We start from the raw sequence: 17,963 nt of genomic DNA on the forward strand, positions 1-17,963 counted from the left end.
TCTTTAAAAAAAGATCCTAGCATTAACTCTATCACATTATAAAAATATCTAATAATTCATATATAAATTTTTCTACTCTGAATGTTACTATCTTGCTAATTGAAGGAAAGATGGTGTTTCTGGAGCATGACACTTTATTTTCTTGTCCCTTAGGTTAGAAGTATAGCATGTAAAAGGGGACCCACAGTTTTAAAACTCTGCTCTAGGGTTCTGCAGAGGGGCCTGGGACCCATGGCAGTAGGAAAGCAACATGTGATGGAAGTTTTGAGGGTTCAAAACCTCCTGAGAACTACAGCACCTCAATGCCACTTACATCCGATTTACATATTGAATGCTTGTCTAAGATTTTACTCAAAGAAAGAGTTATGTCCTATACCCTGTGGCCCAAATACAGTCTGAACCACTCCAAATCCTACTTATTAAATGATGTTTAATAATACCTTAGAGCTATTCTAGGTCTGAAGCAAGATTGTATGTGTGAATAAAATGTCACTATCTTATTCATCAAAAAACGTGTTGTTGTTTTTTGACACTATTTCTCATTTGAGTAAAAGGTAAGCATTGACAGAGTTTTTTGAACCAAGCCAAGTGGGGTCATATATATGTATATGAGCCTGTGAAAGATGTTACTATATTCCACCTCCTCCACACTCTATGAGAGCAACAAGAGTAGCACATGTTTTTGACAATTAGGCTCAATTGTTACTGCATTATACTTGGTAAAATGTTTATACCAGTTCATCACTGCATCTTCATTGTTTCCATTTAATCATTTCTCTCTGTACCACTCATCACACCTATGCTTTCTTATCTACATCAGTCTTTATGACTGGATTTTACAATTCAACAAGTATCGGAACTTAAATATTTTGTCCACTGTGGTAAAACAGAACCTGGGATAGAGCAGATATAAAATAAAATTTGGATGTTAATGAATTAATAAATGAATAAATAAATATTTTTTGGAATATATATATCTTGCAGTTTGATTGAAGAACAACTAGTGCAAGAGTTTTGCAGTCTATTTTAATATAACGATTTGTAAATGCAATTCCAGAATTTAAAAAAAATGAAACATTTTCTTGTTTCTAACTGCTTTCTTAGACTGCTTAAAAAAAAACAAAACGAAAAACAGAAAAATACTATCTATTTCTAGGGGCTACATTTCACAAGGAAAGAAACAGATTACTAGCTATGGAAAGATTCTGTCTCCCATTTATTCTCTACACAAGTACTCTCCCAGAAGGAAAGCTAGTCTCATTATAATATGCCTCCACCTAAAAAAGATTTGTACAGTAAAGAAGGACGTTTTGGTTGCCAGAAGACTTTCAATCCTTGGTCTTTCTGGCAAGTCTACAAATACATTATCAATTGATGTGACTGTAAGAAATGTTGATACACCTGAAACCAACAAGAGCCAACAAGTAGTCACAGTTTTTAGTCTTAAATATGCTGGAATGCCTTTGAACTGGCAAACCAGAAGTGAAAAATGATACATTTGAATAACAAACCATGGGTCATCCAGTTCTAATCATCACCTATTTTTCATATTCCATTTATTAATGTGCATGATGATTATATCAATGTTTTTCACAAATTATTTTTGTTTTATAAATGATTACCATCCTGTAATTTTATAAAAAGGCAATTTGATATTTTCTATACCATTCCATTAGAAAATTACAGTAACTAAAATAAATAAATAAACAAAAATAAGTTCCCTTACCTAGATTTACAAAGCCAATGTCAACATACAGTTTGGCACATAATGAGCCTAACAGGAAGCCAAAGATTGGTCCTATAATTGCAACCGTCTGCACACACCCTGCACACATATAAAAAAATTAAAAATAAAAAAATAAAAATAAAAAATAAGGTACCATTTCTTTGCTTTTGTAAATTAAAAAAAAATTAAACAAGAAATGTGAATGAGATCCAATTAGTAGCTGAACGTATTTCATCAACTCTTTCCTTAAGTGTACATAATTTGTCAATTTTTCAACCTCATTGAATTAGGAAATAAGTTCTTCTCACCTATGGAATAAGAATGAACACTTTTAAGGCATTAGTTACCTCTTAATAAGAAAATAATACCAGGACTCTGAAGAAGTTCATTTCCCCAAATGGAGCAAACTTTACTCCCTAGGATTAGATTCACCCACTGATAAAAATCATAATTATACTATTTGACAGTGTTTCAAAAACTTTTTTATGGTTGGTTAAGCATAAAGCTTGTTTTGATATTAAAATTGATTTCTTCCACCTTAGTGAAAAAATATATGTGTTCAGAACTTCAGTGGGACCATTTGTGAGAACAGTAACTATGTAGATCCCTGGATATATATACATACGTGTGTGTGTGTGTGTGTGTGTGTGTGTGTGTGTGCGTGTATATATATACATATCACCTAAATGCAGCACAGTTAGCCCAATAAAAAGAACCGATGAAATCTGAAGTCCATGAAGATGCTTACACTATGTCACACATCATTGCAGTTGAGCTCACAGTTATTTCCTTTTAATCTTGTTTTCTTTCCATAATGCAATAGGTCCTTCTAATTGAAGCTTTTTATATAATTCAAGTTCTCAATATGGACCTCAGAAATGTGTGAACAGAATAAAGGAAATGGATATGAAGTAAAAAACCTTCTACACTCTATGTAATTTAGAATGGAGTTGAAAAAACCAGATATCCTGATTCCCAAGAAGATAAATAAGATGGGCATTACCAATATAGAAAGCTGCATTGTCTTCACTGGCAAAATCATCAAGGTAAGCAATGCCTAGAGGCTGAATGGGAGTTTCTCCAATTCCACGAAGAAGGTTCCCCAGGAAAACATAAACCCACATGGAGGAGCTGGCATCAATTTCACATTCTTGAAAGAAAAACGAGAGGATTGACATGAGATCACTATCAAAGTTAAATATTTATTCTGCATTTCTACAAATTGTCCTAAAATTGGGTTAGAATGCAGAAGTGAAATATGCAATAGCTATAATTTGAAAGGACTTTGAGCAAGATTGGGGAATGTTTTGTAACTTCAATATTTTAGGTAGTGTAAATCCTCCAGAGACTTTGACCAAGGAACTCTACTGCTTCGTGTTCCTGTTCCCTTATTTCTTATTTGCTCTCTTCTTTTTATTTAATACTTACACTAAGTTCTTGGAATTCCTACACTCCAATAACAGTCAATATCCTGTCTGGGACAAAACACAAACTTTTGAACAATGGCTTTCCTTGCCATTATCTTTAAACTCTTCTATTTTTCAGCAGAAGTCACTTGTAATTTTATTGCTGACCAAGTTTTACATGGAATTCAAAATTTTATACGGGTGATATTTTAACTTCAGGTAGCACTGCCTATAATTACAATTGTTTGATAGTGAATAACCATATTTAGGACTAATGTTTAGAAGACAAATTCATATAAAAATTAAAAACCCTATATGCTTCAGAAGTATAATTATTCCAACAAAAAGAACCTCTGACAGTATTTTTAGAGTGAAATTGAAAACTAACAATTTTTAAATGCTTTCATAAAGCCCATGTTTTAATATGATCATTGGAAGTTAGATAATTACTCCCATAGCATAAATGAAATATACTTTGAAAACTTTATTCACGTTAATAAAAGGGTTACTATTAACAACCCCCAACAATCACCACTTCTGAATGCTCCCTCTCTGCCAGACATGGAGCTAAGAGGTTTGTAGGCATTTTTAAATTGAATTCTAATAACCCTATAAGGTAGAAGTTTGGTGTGTTTTTTCACCTATTAGTAACTCTTAAAGTAATTTTTCAATGTGAAGTGTGGGTTATGAAGAACTGGGGTGACTGCTTTCTTGTGGATGAATCAGACCATGTAACAGAAAAACAAAACAAAACACTGTGCAGTCATATTACTTCTTGTTTTGATTCTTTCGTTTCTAGAAATGTAGCCAAGTGACGATGGGTTTTTCACTTATCTTCCCTGGATTTCTTTCTATTCCACTCTCCAAAATATACTGTGAATTCCTTTTCCAAAAATTGATCCTAATGTCAATTCTAACCCCAACATTTGTACGCTTCTAAGAAGCTTATTGGTAGGGAAGCCTTGCAGATAAGTAGAGACACCTTAGATCTGTGCTTTCCAATATAGTAGCCACAAGTCACATGTGGCTATTTAAATTTAAATTAATTAAAATTACATAAGAATTTCCTCCCAAAATTCAGTTCCTCCCTCACACTAGTTATATTTCCAATACTTGACAGTCACATGCAGCTAATGACTATTGTATTGGACAGCATAGATATAGAGCATTTCCATCCACAGAGAGTTCTGTTGGACAGCTCTGCTCTAGGGTATCGTGGGGGAAATGAGGGGGTGTCTGTGAAGCATTTTTAAGAAAGGTCCCATATGTATCCCTCTATTGTCTTTAGGATGAGCCTTGTGTTCCCTATGTCTAATGTTCACATATGTCTGTGACTTTAAAGGAAAGAAAAGGATTGAGCTGTGAGTCTTACACTCTGTTCCTACCTATTAACCTGTCTATTTGCATTAAAAACATTTTTGTTCCGTGCCTCTAAACCCCATGTTTCTATTTTTAACATTAAAGGTTTAAATATTTCCTAATTAGTTGTATCTTCATTTATATTATGCGTCTTCTCTGACTGTCAAAAACAAAAATAAAAGATCTTCAATGACTGTATCTTGTGTACAGATGAAAGTCCAAACTCCTTGGCTCAGTTCCTTGACTCTTTATGTGGATATTAATTACATTCATTACCCTATTTTTTATGTTTATTATGTCCACCCCACTTTCTCCCGCTCATATTTCTATAGTTCTTTTAATCCTTTGGCACATCTTTTCATTCAAATAGCCAGACCTCTGGTGTTCATTGCCCAGGAAAAGGACATCTCAAAAGAAAGCATTAATAAGCATAGTAGAGAAGTGAAAATGTTTTGTGGTATAGATAAAAGATATGAGTGGATAGCAGGTCTATAAAAGAAAGGCTTCCACATTGTCTTTATGGAAATTCGTTCCCAGGATAGGGGTAGGGAGTGAGATGGGTGTGGTGGGGAGGAAATGTTGAGCATATTGATGCTGAAGGGCTGTGGAGAGAGGGGATTTGAGATGCTGCCTGTGCAGCATCTCAGAGACGTGGCAAACATCTGTGGGTAGATCTGTGGACTCCATGAATGAGAAGAACCTGTGCCACACTAGCCAGGTAGAGCCCAGGGAGGTAGCAAGACCCTCAAACATGAGACTGCTGCACAGTATAGCTAAGCATTCCTGCCTTCAGCTACTTATAGGGTTTCCAATGTCTAGAGTAACATAGAAGACATGGTTCCCATGACCCCAAGGGTGGATCATGCATAGCCTTGCTGTGCAATTTGCCACATAGAACTCTTATCATTCTAACAAAATTCCCCTACTCCAATCTTTTGTGGAAAGTAGAATTATTTCCATGTTTCCAAGATTGTCACTTCTGCATCAGAGAGAGCTGTTGTGCGAAAAAAGTCATGGACATGGACATAAGATGACCCGAAGGAGACATGTATGACCAAACACTGTGGCCAGAAGAATTAGATAGCTAAAGTGACAGGGCATGAATAACACCAACAAGCACCCCCACTCATAACTCCCTCTTCTACTATTCTGTAAGCTCCATAGAATGTATGTAGCCCCTGGGAAAAGGGTGAAAATTAGGGACAAATTGACAGATTAAGTTTTTGCCATTCTGATGAAAAGGGGTTGAATACAGAAATTAAATTGAGTTCTGATGGAAAACATGTTTCTTTCATATCTGAGCAATGGACTGAGATTTATACAAGTTAAACAAGTTTTACCCTAAGTTCACAGCTTACTTTATTTGGAATCATTAGAAGCTTTCCTTAGTTACCTGCTGGTTAATGCTCTTTATCCCATAAGATCTGATTGTCTATGTATTTTCTTAGGATCTCATCATATACTGTTTTATATTCTAGGAATTTCTATGGCACTATAATATCTCAATTTAAGTAGTAAAGATTTTGACAGCAAAAATCATATAGCTACTTTATCCATACTAAAGCACATAGAAAGTCATTAAAAAGAAAGCTTGCCTAGTCAATAAAATGAAAACAAAATCATTTACCATTATTTATTTTGGTATGTGAGTTTTCCATAACTGAGATTGGTAATTGACTGTTTGACTCCAGGAGACAAGGAGAGATGGTAAGAGTCGAATTGGAGAAAGAAGAATACCTTTCATATTTGTACCTGTATAAAAAGAACATTTTCTTCACTACTATAGATTCAATATCATGCTAAAATTTTTATACATATATAACATGACTCATTCGGGTACTTATCTGAGTTCACAGCTATCCCTAAATCTGAATCACAAAACAAAACCATCATTTAACAACAAAGTTTTCTGAACAGATAGCCAGAAGATCTGGTTCATAGGTATTATACATATCTGAACAAATTACCCAATGTAGTAAAAGAAAATACAATACTTATTCATAGAGGTTCATTTTAATATAAAATAATGACTATAAGTCACATACTCCCTTGCTGAGAAAATATCCAACACTTGACAAAATCATGATTATGTCTGAGTCAGAGAAAAACCAATAATTTAACAACCATGGCCACTGGCACACTGTAGTTAGTTGTAAATTTTGTAGAACAATTGCAATGCTGATTCCAGAGAAACAATAATGATACATGGGCTTTTTGAACCATTTATCCAGATGGTATCTTTCTTCTTTACAGTATATTAATCCGGCTCTAAATTACCACTAATTCCACCCTTTCCTCTCTTTATAAGTTTACAGTGGCAGCTGGATTGAAAAGCCAATGTTGAAAGGTAGGACTGTGATAATTTTATCTACAGTTCCGTAGCACCACACTCCCTCTCAAATTACCCTTCATGAGACAATTTCTCTGCTCCTTTTGCACCTGTCAAAAAAGAGGTACCTGATAAAAGGACATCACAACATCATCTTGATTCTCATTTCATTCAGGTACTATATGACCAGACGATAGTAATCATAGTAATGTTTTTGAAATGCTAATAGTAAAAGCCTATTCAGCATGGTAAGGAAAAGATGTACTGAGTTATGAAAATATTTAGGTTAATAAATGGGTTACTTTATATCAGTTTTGCACAACCTACACTTTAGTGGGTCCATGAACCCCATTAGAAAAGTAATGACATTATTGTATGTATGGGAGTATTCGAGGGAAGAAGTTCATAGTTTTTATCACTTTTATCAATGGTTCCCTGACCAAAAGAGGTTAAGAACCATTTAATGAGGATAACAGTGTTTTAATTCTTAGCTACACAGAAGAACATTTAGCATGGAAATCATGGTAAATATAGTTTTCTTTCTTTAATAATTCCAGAGATACCAAGGACAAAGCCTCCAGGCTCTTAAAATGAGTGTCAATAGTGATTATGCAGCATTTTAAAAATTGTTAATTATTTGAGCTTTCTCAAGTCAATCTATCAAAAGGCAACTATTGGAACCATAATTGTTTAGGTTTTGAATAAATGGAATTTTATGCAAGTTCCACCTTTGTCACTAATTACTATATGTGACATTCTAGAAATATCAATTAACCTCTTCAATTTTCTTGTAAAACATCGGCTTTAGATGTGATTTGTGCCTATTTAGGCTTTGTTAGATAGGAGACAAAGAAGTGATTGAACAAGGGCCAGTGGTATAAATGCTTTTAAATCAAGTTTTTCAATTCTAACCTGATTCACATCCTGCCTGACTTAATCTTGATTCTGATGCAAGAAATTCTGCAGTAGCCACAGAGAGCTCTATCACTACAGACACTACTTTAAATAGTCTCCCTGCTTTCAAGTTTGCCCCATCAGAGTTATTTTTTCCAAGCAGTAATCAGCATGACCCTTCAAAGTATTAGTCAGATCAAAAATATTAGTCAGATCATGCCACTCTGCTCAAAACTGTCTACTGGCTTCACATCTGCTTCTGAGGAGAAGCTAAAGTCCTTGTAATTGTTTGCAACTTTACTACTCAAGGTGTGGTGTGCAGACTGGTAGCATCAGGGGAGTTGAATCTGGAACCCCACCCCAGAGCTACTAAATCAGAATCTATATTTTACCAAGAGCCTCAGGTGATTCAAATGCCCCTTACAGTTTGAGATACAACCTTCTCATCTTCTCCCATTTCCTTTTTTTTTTCCTTTTCTTTTTTTTCTCTTTGGAAAATATTTTATTTCATAAAGATAATATCATATTTCGGAAAGATTTTGGTGATGAGTCTTCAACACATCGCATCACTTTTAAAGGGAAGAGATGAAGTAACGATCATTCCTTTACTCCTTTTATAACCTATTATAAGGCTGATTTTGCTTTTCTTTGTTCCTGTCCCCATTTCCTTTTACACCTTCCTCGTTCTCATCCCACTTCAGTCACACAGGCCTCCATGCAGTTCATTGACACACCAGACTCCCTCCTGCTGCAGGAAATTTGTATTCACTGTTCATTTAGCCTAGAATCTTCTCCCACAGATGTCTGCATGGCTCTCCCCTTCATCTCTTTTGGTCATTCCCAATTGTTACCATATCAGTGAGCCATCCCCGGACAACCCTTCTTTAAATTGCAGCCCTCCACCTTACACATATTCCTTATATGTTTTGAATGGTTTTTCTCTATAGCAATTAACATTATCTGGTATGCTATATCATTATTTATTTGTTTGTTAACTGCCTGTCTCCTCCTCATAAGATCCATGAGAGCAGAGATTTTTGTCACTACTCTATCCCCATTATTTGGAAAAATAATCAATACATTAATCAATTTGTTAAATTCAAGAGTCAGATGAATTAACACACATAAAGCTAAACACAACCTGATGGGGGCAGGTCCTCAATAATTGTTATCCATTATTGATTAATATTATTTGTTGGACTTCAAGGGCATTTCTGCTAGGTGGACAGAATATAGTAAGTAGTCTTGTAGATAACAAAAATTACATTTTGGACAAATACCCAATTAGTGATTAATCCTGTGAAAGGTTAAAAATAAGTTATTGTAATAACCCTTAGTATATAACAAATTTCATGAGGGAAAGAACCATGTGTGTGTATTTTTGTTTTATTTCATCTCTTTTTTATCATTGAAGTAGCCCCATTTCCTGGCACAGTACCAGGCAAATGGCAGATACTATATAATGAATGAACAAATATATCTTTCAACATGTACAAAGTGGTAGTTAAGAATCTATTTTTGTCCCTTTGTCATCCTTTGTCAGCACTAGCCTGGCTGCCTAACTGGCCTTCTCTTAAATACACTTCTCTTTCTGATTTTCTTGTACTGGTATTTTATGTTTATCATTAACTTGAAGTAACAAAATTATTAATCTGAATGAAACACCTTTAAGACAAACCATTCATGCTCTCTGGTTAGAACCATGGGGCTTAATTATCTAAGGAGGATCAATAACAATATACACAGTAGTGACACAGCTACCACTAGTTATGTCTGGAAACTTGGTAAGCATTTTACTTGTGTCATCTCATTTAATATTTGCAACATTATAAGTTAGGTATTACTTTTAACAACTATAATACCCGTTTTAAGATGTATAAACTGAGGCCTAGAAAGATTAAGTAACATGCCCAGGGTCACACAGGAAAGCTACTGATCCACTTCAGAATAAGTTAAGACAAGGACCAAGGACTTATCTATCCTCTGCAACTACTTGAAAATTTTTGGCTTTTTAAGTAGTGAAACTCTCTTTTCCACCTCAGAAAACTTGTACGGAGGCTCAATGACTAGAACAGATATTAGTGCCACAACTGTGGGTCAGGCAGGAGTTAGGTGAATTGGAGGCTCATTTCCTCAGTGTTCCCCTTTGCGTCCTCCCTTTGGCAAAGGTCCCATATAACACCTTGGTAGAATCTCAGTGATCCAAGCAAACTTCTGCCCTGTGGAAAGGAGGCCAGATAAGTGTACAAAGAGTAGGCAGTGGTCCTGAATCCACAAATCCTTCTCCAAGTAAAAATGAAGGGGCCAGGGAAACCATCTAAATAGGTAGGTAAGATCCACACAGAGGACTCTGTGCACTACCTTCAAAGATGGGCCACAGAGGTCAAAATATGACTATATTTATATAAGTGATCTGAGAATCCGAGAAAAAGTTTGGAACAAATCACTTCAAATTCTCTCCATTTCCAGCTCCAAAATGTCACAATACAATGATCTACAGTGGGCAATAAAGTATTTCTTGATAGATCATTAAAAAAATATATTCTCTTGTATTGAAACCTTTTGATAGTCACTTCTCTGAAATGGCAATAGGCAATCACAGAGAAGGGAAGCAACATGGATATGCATGAAGTCAGAATACCTGTCTTAGGATTCCAGTTCTATAATTACAAGAGATCCAACCTTGAGAAAGTCACCAGACTCTCTGAGTCATGGACCTTAGCTATAAAATAAAAAAAAGATAAATGATGTTCTCTTACTTCACAGGTTATTGTAAGGATATGATGTAATAAAGTTGAAATAAATGATATAAGAAATAAACAATATAATAAATGATAGAATAAATAAAATAAATGATATAATAAAGGTGAAAACTTTTGAAACTACTGAAGTTGTATGCAAATATTAACCAAAGTAGCAAAAGTAGACTTCAGAGTTACAGGACACAGGCAGCCCATTTCTACAGGAAAGTCCTAGGAGATAGTTTTTGGACATTGAATACTTATTTGAGTGGATAATATGTCCCTAAGTCAATGATCTGCCAGTCAAGTGTATCAAGATCCAGCATATTGTTAGCAGTATTAATTTATTACCCATTTGACACCCATTTGACATTTAACACATGATATATTAATTTATTTTTGCTTATATATTGTCTGTCTTCAGCTAAATTAAAGCATTTGAATGAAAACATATTAGTGAAAATTTTCCTTTAATTTTGTTCACAATAATACATAGTAATATATAAGATACATTTTTGCAGATTATTTAATCACAAGTAAAATTATAAGTGTTCTGGAATTTTGCCCAAAGAGGCTGAAGCAAAAAAGGGATAAATTATCATGGTTTAAATCATGGGCTATTTTCTTAAATTTAAATAATTAATTATAAACATAAAAAGGGAGACATGCAGTTGGTTAAAGTGAGAAAAAGATGATTGCTTTAGACTTACTGTTCCATGAAGAACTGAGGCATTGCAATGAGCAATGTTCCTATTCCCATGATTAGGCACCCTGCTCCAATTATTTTTGGCCTGTGAAGTCTGGCTCCAAAGTAGCTAACAAGTGTTATAACTAAGAGATTCCCTTTGGGGAAAAAAATAAAATGTTCATAAGTTAGAGAACTTGGAAAAAGTCATCAGCATAATTAACTGATTATACCTAAAGGAATGAAAGTACAATAAGTCTGGTAATATTTTGTTTGACTAAATTGTCTCCCCACCATCCTTCCCATCATTTAACTTTCTTTCCTTGAATCTGAGATGACCGCTGAAATTGTTTTCATACTCATTACTTCGATCATCTCATCCCTTTGTCAAAATGTTTTAATTACCAACCCTTCTATCTTGTTTTCACCTACTCTAATTACTTGTCCTTTTAAAGTGTTTTATCTGTAAATCAAATTGTAGAAAGTTTCCTTTAGTTGCTCTCTTAAATCTTCTTTGCTGATTTTGAAGTAAACTATTATTGCTTCTTCATTTATTAAAGTCTTCTAGTGAACATACATCACATATTTTTGCTTTAGCTGATATTTCCTATAGAAAAAGTAAAAATACAACTGTACCTCACTTTAAATGAAATCAAATTCTGAAACTCATATTTACACAAATAATACCATACAATTTGTTTATATACTTTTTACAAAAAATATAAGCTTCAAAATAGAAATAAAAAAATATTCCAGAGAACTTCAGGAACACATCACTTATATAACCTCATTGTCTACTCATAATACAAATTTTATGAACTATGAATAGAGTTCATCTATCTCTTTTAAAATATAGGCATTGATCTATATAAAAAAATAATTGAGGGATAGTCTTGAAGGTGGGAATTATGCCTGTCTGAAATGTCTCTAAAGAAGCATGTGATAAATTACTTTTAGTTGATGATGGTGATAACTGACTAAACTGTCTTCATGCTTTCCTGTACACAAAATTACTGGAACAGGATAATGAGGGAAATAGAAACATTAAAAATCCAGAATCTTGGCAGCTCCCAACAGTTTTTGACTCCATGGATCTGGGGGCAGGCCAATGAAGCTGTATTTTTAACACCAGCTCAAATGTGTTAAATGAGGTGTCACCTGGAACCTACTTTGATAAACATTGCTTAGGGTATTAGATTTCAAAGGGCTTCAAAGTGTTAGCTGGTTTCATTAGGAATAGATAGTTTTTAAGAACTGCAGGGCTGATAGAGCAAGACCTGTCATTTGGCAGCAATCGATTGTGATAGCTGATGGGTGGCCTTACATGAATGTTCTTCTCCATGTTTCTAATTTTCTAGCACGAGTGTGTTTCCTTCCATCTGTAAGCAATCATCTAATTTACTACTGTTTATACCCATTGCCAGCTTTAGTCAAGTGCAAAAAGAGCAGCAATTTGCATAGCCTTGAGGATAATAATGATAGTGAGAAAAGAAGACTGCATAGCGGCTGTAGCCTATATGGCTCCAGGGAGAATTAACCTCCTTTTAATTTTAATATTTAAAAAAAATAAAAATTTAGTGTGAGATTTCTCATTTGACATTTAAGTATTTAGTAGAAGAAATTTTGTATCACATTATATTGATAATTATGTCTTTACTTTTGTTAATATGTCACAGTAAATAAACAAAATTAAAGTGAAAGTTGACTTTCAATTTATAAATAATATGTCCCCCCTTACCATCCCCACGTCCCACACAACCAACACCTCACAATAAAGGACTCAGTGTTTACAGGCTCTTTCTGTGTTACATTAGTGGATATGTCAAATACCACATGATAACATTTCAGCATCTGTGATATTTATAGGAGTGTCCTCTTCCTTTACTTAGTATCCTTTCTGAATTCTCAGAAGAAACATTTGGAAAATAAATGGTGATAAATGATCCTTAAAAAACTGAACTGGATATCAAAATTCTCTCACATCTACCATCAACTAGCCTTACAAAAACCAACAGGTCTAGAGAGTTTTAAAAATATGTTTTACCAAACCTTCAAGTAATAGATTTCCTCTCTCTCTCTCTCTCTCTCTCTCTCTCTCTCTCTCTCTCTCTCTCTCTCCACACACACACACACACACACACACACACACACACACACATAATATTTTAAATAACTGAAAACTATCCAACTCATCTCATAAGACTAATATGCCTTTGAAACCAAAACCAAACAAGGACAAAGATCAAGAGAAGACCAAATACAGTTTATCCTAGGAGTACAAAGTTACCACCAAAAAAACCTAGTAATTAAATCACTATATTAAATGACGAAGGGAAAATTGCCATGGTTGTCTTAATACACGTAGAAGAGCATTCAATATAATTAACCACTCATTTATGTTAAGAAAAAAACTCTGAGAAAATTAACTTTTAAGGTGTATCTACCAAAACCATACAGCAAACATATTTCTTAATGATAATATTTTAAAAGCATTTTTATTAAGGTCGGATATGAGAAAAGAATGCCCATTGTCATTGCTTCTATTCACCATAATACTGAAGCCAACATAATAAGGCAAAAACAAGAAGCAATAGATCTAAGAATTTGAAAGAATGATATAAAATTGTCTTATGTTTCAGACAATATAATTGCCTAGTCAGGAAATTCTATGGCATCTATAGACAAACAATTAAAATTAACAGAAGTTCAACAAGGTTGAACTTGCATACAGATAACATTTAGAAATCAATATTGTACCTGGATGGTACAGCCTATTACACATCTAGGTATGTAGTATAGCCTATTTCTTTTAGGTTACAAACCTATATTGCATGTTACTGCACTGAATATGGTAGGCAACTGTAACACAATTGTAAGTACTTGTATATCTAAACATAGAAAAGTTACAGTAAAAATATAGTATAAAAGATAAAATAAAGGTATAAGGCACTTACCATGAATGGAGCTTGCAAGATTGGAAGTTACTGAGTGAACGTGAAGGCCCAGGACATTACTGTACACTCCTGTAGGCTTTATAAACTGTGTCCCCTAAGCCTTCCCCCTGCTTCCTCCCAAAAGGATCAGAAATAGAACGTGAAAGCTGTCAATGCTGCTTCACGAGCAGGGATGTGGATTGGATTCATTGGACATATTGAGGAGAAACTGGCTGGGTAAGGTGTAGATCCCATAATAGTGACTGTCAGGTGGGAGTAAAAGGTGGCCCGAGGATCAGTCGGACTTAGAAATCAAGATGGAGAGATAAAGGAACACGGGATTGCCATGGTAATGTGGTTTTGGCTATTGCATGTTGGAGCAGTGTTCAGTTAAGGAACTTCATGGTATTCATGAAAAATACATTTAACATGGAGAGGTGTGGAAATGAGGACTCAATATTTTGACTTTGAAAATCTGTTTTTGGTTCCATTGACTCTCTTCAGCACAATGGGCTCACTCTGGCATTCAATTAATGGAAAAAAATTAAACTCATATATGCTTTATACCATTACAACCTGAAAATATTTTCAAAGTAGAGGGACAAGCTGGCTCCACATTACCACAGGAAGGTTTTATTAAAGTGGAAGTGACCTTATAGTTGTTAAGGTAGCTTGTGTGGATCTGTGTCCTTGTAAAGGATTTAGGTCCTCAACGTGAATTTACAGCGATGTACTCAGAAGACCATGAAGCTCAATCTGGGAGGGCTGAATATGTAGTGCTGGGGGGATAGGCTCCTCTGTGCTGAAACAGGTCAGTGGCTGACTGACTGAGATGCAGTCTGTGCATTCAAAATTGAGGTGTTGAGAGTAAGAAGGAATCTATTGCCAAGCCCCACATATATTGCTACAGAAAAAAAAAATTCTACATGAACCACATGTCCTTCCATTATTTTATTTTTTTTTACAGGAAATTCAACTCCATTAAAATCTTATGGGACCATTGTTGTATATGTGGTCCTCAAGACAGAATCAGCACTATGCAGTGCATGTCTGTACATAAATGGAAAGCTATCCCATCTTTATGCATAGGAAGACTCAATGTTGTCAAGAAGTCAGTTCTTCCCAACTTGATCTCTACTTTCAATGCAATGAAAATCCAAGCAAGTTATTTTGGAGATACTGACAAACTGATTCTAAAGTTAATATAGAGCAGCAAAAGACCCAGAATAGCCAATATAATATTGAAGGACAAAGTTGCGGGACCCATACTATAAAGCCACAGTATATAAAGCCACAGTAATCAAGACTGTAATATTGATTAAAAAATTGACAAATACATCAATCGAACAGAATAGAGACCCAGAAACAGATCTACATAAAGATAGCCAACCAATCTTTGACAAAACAGCAAAGTCAATACAATGGAGTAAAGACAGTCTTTTCAACAAACCGTGCTGAAACAACTAGACATCTATAAGCACAAAAATGAATCTAGACACAGATCTCACACTCTTCACAAAAGTAAACTCAAAATGGTTCAGAGACCTCAATGTAAAACACACAACTATAAAATTACTAGAAGATAGCAGGAGAAAATCTAGATGATCTTGGGTTTGGTGAATTTTTAGATGCACTATCAAAAGCACAATCCATGAAAGAAATAATTGATAAGCTAGACTTCATTAAAATTTTCCGCTCTATGAAAGACAATGTCAAGAGATCAAAAAGAGAAGTCACAGACTTAGAGAATATATTTGCAAAAGTTATGTCAAATAAAGGACTGTTATCCATAGAATGTAAAGAACCTTTAAAACTCAATAAGAACACAAATAACCTGATTTTAACAATGAGCCAAATACCTTAAAAACATGTTGTCAAAGAAGATACAGATGATAAACAGCATGTGAAAAGATGTGCACCATCATATGTCAGCAGGGAATTACAAATTAAAATGACAGTGAGATATCACTACAGACCTATTAGAATGGCCAAAATTCAGAAGACTAAGAATGCAAAATGGTACAGCTACTTTGAAAGACAGTTTGGTAGTTTATTATAAAACTAAACATATTTTTTCCCATTTGATCTAGCAATCATGCTCCTCAGTATTTACCCAAAGAAGCTGAAAACGTATGTCTGCACAGACACCTACATAGGGATGTTTATAGCAGCTTTATTCATAATTGACCAAACTTGGGAGTAATCAGAATGTCCTTCAATAGATGAATGGATAAACTATGGTCCATCCAGAAAATGGGCTTATTTAGTGCTAAAAAGAGATGAACGATCTAGCCATGAAAAGACATGGAGGAATGCTAAATGCATATTACTGAGAAAAGAAGCCAATCTGAAAAGGCTACATCTTGTATGATTCCAACTATATGACATTCTGGAAAAAGCAAAACCCTGGAGACAATAAAAATATCAGTAAAAAATTGTCAAGGGTGAGGGGGGACAGATAGATGAACAGGCAGAGCACAGGGATTTTTAGGGCAGTGGTATTCTGTGTGATACTGTAATAGTGGAAACATATCATTACACATTTGTTCAATCCATAGAATGTACAACACCAAGAGTGAATCTAGTGTAAACTGTGCACCCTGGATGGTAATGATGAATCATTGTAGGTTTATCAATTGTAACAAATGTGCACTCCAATAGGAGATGTTGATAATGAGAGAGGATATGCATGTGTGGGGGCAGAATATACATGAAAAAATCTCTGTATCTTTGTTCAATTTTTCTGTGAACTTAAAACTGATCTAAAACAAACTAATTACAAAAATATCACGTCAAGTTAATTACATACTAAAATGTAAAAAACAAAACTTTTAAATATGTACAAGAAAATACATGGAAAAATATTTGAAACAAAGAATTGATATCTGGAAATATTAGGAGATCATGATATACGAGGTGGGATCACAAAATACGGTGAACGTTTAAATTTAAAAATATATATATTATGGTAAAATCCCCCTCAAAATATTCCTCGTTGTTCCAAACACATTTATCTCATTGTTCTTGCCACTTTCTGAAGTAGTTCTGGAAGTTCTCTTTCGTGAGTGTCTTTACTTCATTCTCCATCATGACAACTCCGTGTCACACATCGCTTCTCGTACGGCAATTTCCATCAAATAAAATCATTATGGTAGATCCTCATCTACCTTATTCACCGGATCAGGCACTGTGAACTTCTGGCTCTTCCCCAAAGTCAAAATGACCATGAAAGGTAAACATTTTGAACCGAGTCAGTACATCTAGGCAGCCACAACAGTGCAACTAAAGACATGAAAGAGGACTTCCAGAACTGCTTCCGAAAGTGGCAAGAACAATGTGATAAGTGTGTTCGAAGCAAGGAAGAGTATTTTGGTGGGGGTTAATGGTAATGTGTCTTTTACTGTAATAATTTTTTTATTCAAAGATTCACCGTGTGTTTTGATCATACCTCATAGAAAACCTTTTATTTTCTTGGCAACTCTCTGTGGTTATTGAAGAAAAAAATCTTTATTATGAAAAAATACTTAGGACAAAATTGAGTGTCTACCATATATTAGATGGTAATGCCAATTGATACAAAAGGATAAAAGAAATTCTGCAAAAAAGAAGAGACAGCTAGAAACGAAGGGCAGGAATGGGTCCAGAATCCTCAAAGGAAGAAATGTGGAAATTAAGGTTGTGGACAGAAAACTCACATTTCTGAAAAACTGTGAATTGCAAAGAACTAGAGCAAACTTGTAATGTTTGGGGTAAAGATTTGCAGTCAAAGTAAGGAAACTTTAAACCATTTTAATGCACCTAATTCAATAAATAATTTCTATCCTTAAAATAGACTGAAAGAATTAATATGAATTTGGACTCAGGGTCCTTTGTTACTTCCTGTCATACAT

The 17,963-nt window shown here is 34.6% G+C and overlaps 1 protein-coding gene across 5 annotated transcripts in view; it reads right to left on the reverse strand.

Annotated features, from left to right (window-relative positions):
• The window catches only part of SLCO1C1 (solute carrier organic anion transporter family member 1C1), a 50,063-nt gene that overhangs the window by 24,630 nt on the left and 7,470 nt on the right, over positions 1-17,963 (reverse strand). For 3 of the 5 annotated variants that reach the window (XM_019738277.2, XM_019738283.2, XM_074325954.1), the window contains 4 exons: positions 11,166-11,298; positions 6,119-6,243; positions 2,730-2,876; positions 1,727-1,825 (listed from right to left, as the gene is read on the reverse strand). In XM_019738277.2, coding sequence (XP_019593836.1) covers positions 1,727-1,825; positions 2,730-2,876; positions 6,119-6,243; positions 11,166-11,298 — 504 coding nt within the window. The remainder of the gene's footprint in view (positions 1-1,726; positions 1,826-2,729; positions 2,877-6,118; positions 6,244-11,165; positions 11,299-17,963) is intronic. The other 2 variants (XM_019738299.2, XM_074325953.1) reach the window with 2 other exon arrangements.

This window comes from Rhinolophus sinicus, linkage group LG02 (assembly GCF_036562045.2).
Source record: "Rhinolophus sinicus isolate RSC01 linkage group LG02, ASM3656204v1, whole genome shotgun sequence".
In the NCBI taxonomy this organism is placed as follows: domain Eukaryota; kingdom Metazoa; phylum Chordata; class Mammalia; order Chiroptera; family Rhinolophidae; genus Rhinolophus; species Rhinolophus sinicus.